The sequence below is a fragment of the Lutra lutra genome, chromosome 1, assembly GCF_902655055.1.
Source record: "Lutra lutra chromosome 1, mLutLut1.2, whole genome shotgun sequence".
In the NCBI taxonomy this organism is placed as follows: Eukaryota; Metazoa; Chordata; class Mammalia; order Carnivora; family Mustelidae; genus Lutra; species Lutra lutra.
Genome location: NC_062278.1, coordinates 97,728,567 through 97,734,566, shown reverse-complemented (window position 1 = coordinate 97,734,566; position 6,000 = coordinate 97,728,567). Strand labels below are relative to the sequence as shown.

Sequence of the window (6,000 nt, the reverse complement as noted above, 5' to 3'; positions counted from 1 at the left end):
TTCCAAATACAGTCACAGTGGAGTTAGAGCTTCAACATATGAATTTGAGTGGGGAGGACATAATTCAATCTGCAGCAAACATTAGACTCTCATAATATTCTTTTAGATATATGTTATATATAAATATGTGTACAGTATATAATTTTTTTAGATTTATTTGAGAGAGAGAGAGAACGTTTGTGTGGACGAGTGGGAGCAGGGGTAGAAGGAGAGAGAGAGGGAGAGGGAGAAAATCCCAAGCAGGTTGAAAGCCCAGGATGAGCTCCACCACCCAGATCATGACTTGAGTCAAAATCGAGAGTCAGGCTTAATGGACTGAGCCACCCAGGCACCTCTGCAGTATGATTTTTAAGAAAATTATATCAACTATTTTGTTTGGTAACTTGCATTTTAAATTAGTTCATCATGACTGCATGTGAATAGATGCATTTCAACAACTTTTTTTTTTTTTTAAGATTTTATTTATTTGACAGAGATCACAAGTAGGCAGAGAGGAAGGCAGAGAGGGAGGGGGGGAAGCAGGCTCCCTGCTAAGCAGAGAGCCCAATGCATTGCAGGGCTCGATCCCAGGACCCTGAGATCATGACCTGAGCCAAAGGCAGTTCAACCCACTGAGCCACCCAGGTGCCCCTCAACAACTTTTTTTAAAATGATTTTATTCATTTATTTGTCAGAAAGAGCACAAGTAGGTAGAGAGGCAGGCAGAGGGAAAGGGAGAGGGAGAGGGAGAAGCTGGCTCTCCGGTGAGCAGGGAGCCCAATGTGGGGCCGGATCCCAGCATCCTGGGATCATGACCTGAGCCCAAATCAAGAGTCAGAAGCTTAACTGACTGAGCTGCTCAGGCATCCCATGTCAGCAACATTTTTAATGGAAGTATATTATTTCAACGTCTGGATGTTTGATAATACCAATTCTTTTTTCCTTGACATTTGGATTGTTTTACTTTTGCTACTAAAACTTTGAACATAAAAAAAAAAAAACTATTGAGTCTAAGAAGGCTAAAGTAATAGATGAGAATATACTCAGACTTCAGATTAATGTAATGCACCATTATCCTATAATCATGTTGTATGTCACATGACTGATCTTTCCTTTAGTCAAGGGAAGTGTGTTCCATTTACTATGATCATTTTGTTGATTTAGCCCTACTATGTTTATTGGTCAGTCTAATGGTCATACATTGGTTAGACTGTATTTTAATTGTACTCCTAGACTTAATTGTTCATCATTTATTTAGAATGACTGCTTCTATATTCAAAACTGAAATTAATCAGTACTTTCCTTTCTTACATTATCCTTTTAAAATGTTGATAAAATGCTTGTATTTTAATTTCATGAAATGAACTAGATAGCTGCCAATCTTTTTTAATTCTACAAAGTAGAACCATTACTATACCTTAAGTAGTATTTAAATGCTGGAACTCAGCTTTAAAATCATTTGGAATTTGCATCTTTTTCTAACAGTGCATATTTACCTTTCTAACTTGTGCTATTTATGGGGCCATTAGAAGTTTCTACGTCCTCTTGAGTCAAGTTTGGCTATACTTTGCTTAGGTCCTCCACATTTTCAAATTCGCTATGGAGTTAAACATTTTCTTATGTCTCTCTCATGAATGTGATTCTTTATTAATATGGTTCTATATTCAATACATCATATATGAATTATACAGTGTAACCCACAAATACAAGAATGGGTTAACATTACAAAATATATTAATATAATGCAACAGATTAAAGAAAAGTGGATAGAACATTTTCTCAATAGAGGTTAATTTTATGTAATACCCATACATGATAACGCATCTTAACAGATAAAGAATGTAAACTGTTTTTAATTTGTTAATGGGGATATGCCAAAAAAAAAAAAAAAAACTAGATCTGAGAGCAGGTCTCATTACTGAGAAAAACTAGAGGCATTCCCTTTAAAGTTAAAATTAACTACCTGCTAATATTTTGCCAGTATTCACCCAATACATTTCCAACTTCATGCCTTATTTCAGGTCATTTCCTCTCCCTGAAACACCGCAGCTTTGGAGGGAATCAAAGTTCCATCTCCAATAAAATGATAAAAGCTGTATAATTTCTGCCAGAAAAATGTGTATATGCACTAAACACAAATATTTTAAACTATCATAGGATTCACTAGCTCCATACTGCAAAATAGATTCCAGATTAAAAGCTGCTGTCCTGGAGCATCTGGGTGGCTTAGTCCATTAAGCATCTGACTTCAGGGTCCTAGGATCAAGCCCCACATCGGGCTCCACGCTTAGCAGGGAGTCTGTTTCTCCCTCTCCCACAACTTCCTGCTCATGCTTTCTAATAAATAATTTTTTTTTAATTCCTACATATAGCTCAGTATATATAATGCTTAGAAATGTTAAAGGAGAAAGGAATAAGCAAATAAATAGGCAAGCAAATATGTGAGAGAAGTTGATTTAAGCATTCATACTGACCTATGAAAATTGGTGTAAAGGAATTGTTTAAAACATGAAACAGGGGTGCCTGGATGGCTCAGTTGGTACCATGTCCAACTCTTGATTTCAGCTCAGGTCATGATCTCAGGGTCTTGTGATCGAGCCCAGCATCATACTCCATGCTCAGCAGGGAGTCTGCTGGAAGGTCTCATTCTCCCACTCCTTCTGCCCCTCTCCCACTCTCTCCAAAATAAACAAATAAATCTTTAAACAACAACAAAAAACATGAAACAAAATATACTTGAGTTTTAATTATTTATTTACAAAGTTCTTACTAATACAACTGCTTTTAAAATCTATCAGTAGAGTGATTTACTATTTAAAAATGGCAAATATGTGGTATAGAAAAAAATCTATATAGTCAGTTAAACTATTAAAGCAGATGACTGGAAATTGTTAAATGACAATTAAGTGTTTACAGTACTCCCTAAACAGATAGGAAATAAAAATAAAAAATTCATAGAAACTTGATTATTTTGTATCACTGACTATTAAAAAAAAACCTATTGTGAAAATTAACATCAGGTTTGAAAGATATTTTAAAACAGCAAATAAATGTATTTTGATTTTACATTTAATTATGGGACCAAAATAAAAGGCAGACCATACAAATACCTATGTATTTTACTGCAGATTGGTAAAACTGATGTTAATTTTAGAATTATTTCATAAAATGTGTAACAGTCTATACCACAATTTCCCCATGGTCTTACACTTCAAAATAAAATTCCTCACACTATCAAACTAAATGAAGATTTGCTAGTGGCTAAAATCACACAAAATATATGGTCCCTGAAAAAGTAACAAGTATATACCAATAATACCATATTTGTCAAAATATATGTTATTTTTTAATCTTTCTTTTCTTATCTCAATTTGCAAAAACATTTTGAAACCATCTCCTTTAACTATTATTCTTGTTAATGAGGGCAAATCTTTTAAAATCCACACTCTAGATCTTGAAAACATTTGAGAATAAAAGAAACTGCAACAGGAGCAGTTAAATAACTACTTCAAACAGCACAGGTGAAACAAGTCCCCACTATTAACCAGGAATCTGTGCAGGTGTTTTATCTAGTAAGTTCTGTGATATTACTTAATTTCTTTACAAACTGAGATACACAAATAGGTACTTCCAAAAATTCATTCATGGACAATATACAGAGAGATTCACAGCAGTATTTGGCAAACACCAATAAAATTTATTTACTATTGTCAAGTTGCAAAGCTACTAATACCATGAATAACTTAAATTATTGGTCTTCAAATGAAAGATTTGAGCAAAGAGAAAAATTACATCAAAATCAATATAATTTTTTTACATGAATTCACTCAAAATAATGTAAGAGGTTAATCTTACTCTTTCAAGAAGAAAATCAAATGACATAGTTTTAGTGTTACAAATGACATAGTTTTATATATTCTTTCCAGCTTTCACCAAGTGCTTATGACAAGTACCATTTAAGTCAGTTTCTTGAGTATGAAGTGTTTATAAGTTGCTATAAATTAACATTTTTTAAGCTTCATATCAAATGAGTTGTAGATCTGCTTAAAGTATGACTTCTTCTTTCAAAGAAGGAAGGCAGGCTGACAAGGGAGGGAGATGGGATACCCTGTAAAGACAAGACAAATATTTTTATATTTACATTTTTCTTTTAAAAAATTATAACATAGTTTGGCATGATGCATATTATTTTACAAATTAACACAACAATTCATTTTAAAACATCCAAAATTCTAAACTCTTTAAATAAATAAAATAATTTAAATTAGGGGGAGGGGAATAGGAAGAAAACATAATTAAAACTATTTTAGCATTTCGAAAACAAAAAACCAAATGGACAGGCTAGTTAACTACATATTAACTGAACTGGTTTACTGCTAATAGGGTATTTCTGTGTGACATTAAAGACTGTTTCAGGTTCTTTGAGAAAACTATAAATCAGTAAATTTTTGAGGTAAAAAGACAAACCCTAGTGGTTTCCTAATCATAAAGCAAAATTAAGAGGAGTGAAATTACTTCATGAAAAATAATTCCCTAAAATTAAAAGGTCATACAGTCCTACAGTTTTTGCATTATGTGTATAATCCATATATAGGTGTAGGTATATAATTTTGCTCCATATAAAAACTGAGCAAAATAGCAACACTTCTGATAACAGAGATTAAGTTACTAAGCTATCTAAATTTATTGTTTCAGAGGTCAAAGTTAAACATCATAAGAATTTTCAATAATAACAAAGGAACATGTATAAGAACACCAAAAACTGAAGAGCAGGTATAAATCAAAATGAATTATAAAGAAAGCTACTGCTTTATTTTAACATACATGAATGTCTAACTATAACTAAAGTTAGAGCCAACAAGGTAGCTGGCTGTAAATTCTCATCAACAAGGTAGTAAAATGCAGTATTTAAAGAGCTAGGTTGGTAAAGAATTACCATTCAGGTGATAACAAAGATGATTTAAGTAGGTAGTATAAAAGCTTACATTTTCTTCAAGGGAAACGTTTATGATTTGCCATATTAAAAAGCATGAATTTTATATAAATGTCATAAATCTAAGATTAAGAATTAGATTTGGAATAAAAATCTACTTTACATCAAAATTATTACTATTCTTATAAAGTGATCATTTTCATAAATTGGAAAATTTCTAAGGGGATTGATTTTTTTCTGGATGTAAGAGTAAATTACCTAGCAAAAAAATTTTTATGTGCCAATACACAAGGAATCTCTATCAAGCTTAAATTGTTGTGAATTCAAAGCAGTTATAAAGTTGTGAATTCAGAAGTCCCCACCCACCTAATAATGATTCAGTGAAGAAAGAATACTTTCTTTTTTCACAAATACAAATTTCAAATAGCTAATAAGCTCACATTAAACTTTCACGAGGCTTGTTTCCATTATTGCTTGGCATATCTCCTAATTCTTCACAAATGTCAAAGATGACTTGGATAGGACTTTTTTTGAAATTTGAAAAATCAATACTTCCTTCTAGTATCTTTGAAAAACTAGCTCGTGAGGCAGAATGACGGACAGATCGAAACCAGGAGTTTTGAGAGCGCCCACCAGAAGAGTTTGAGCGCTGTACATAAACATGCTTAGTAAATCCAATTATATTGCTTGTGGAAACAGAATGGACAATCTGTTAGAACAGAAATAAGCAATTGAGAAGAGGACATGAAGGTCTTAAAGATATTTTAAGTACTTCTTATTTATATTATCTACATAAAAGTGATAAAACCATAAATAATTTTCTAAAAATTTTCTGTAAAATCCAATTACATTCATTTGAAAAGCAATGCTTATAATAGTTACAGTTATATAGATGCAGGATATAAAGAAGGGGCAGTACTTTGGCCTAACTGTATTTTGTCCACTTTAATTCATTTTATCAAATTTCTTTGCATATATTTATATTATCAAGCATAACTTCCCTCCCACTGAAAGGTTTGACCTTCCTCCAAAATTTGTGTAAACATACTCATAGGTTAAACTGTAAGTCTCTGAATTAGAGACTGAAC

General features: G+C 32.4%; 1 protein-coding gene across 1 annotated transcript in view; it reads right to left on the bottom strand.

Annotated features, from left to right (window-relative positions):
• Positions 1-5,383: 5,383 nt before the first annotated feature.
• ECT2 (epithelial cell transforming 2) overlaps positions 5,384-6,000 on the bottom strand; it is a 63,238-nt gene continuing 62,621 nt past the window's right edge. The window contains 2 exon segments of the mRNA XM_047730645.1: positions 5,384-5,443; positions 5,445-5,621. Of these exon segments, the coding sequence (XP_047586601.1) occupies positions 5,399-5,443; positions 5,445-5,621 (222 nt within the window). The 3' untranslated portion in view covers positions 5,384-5,398.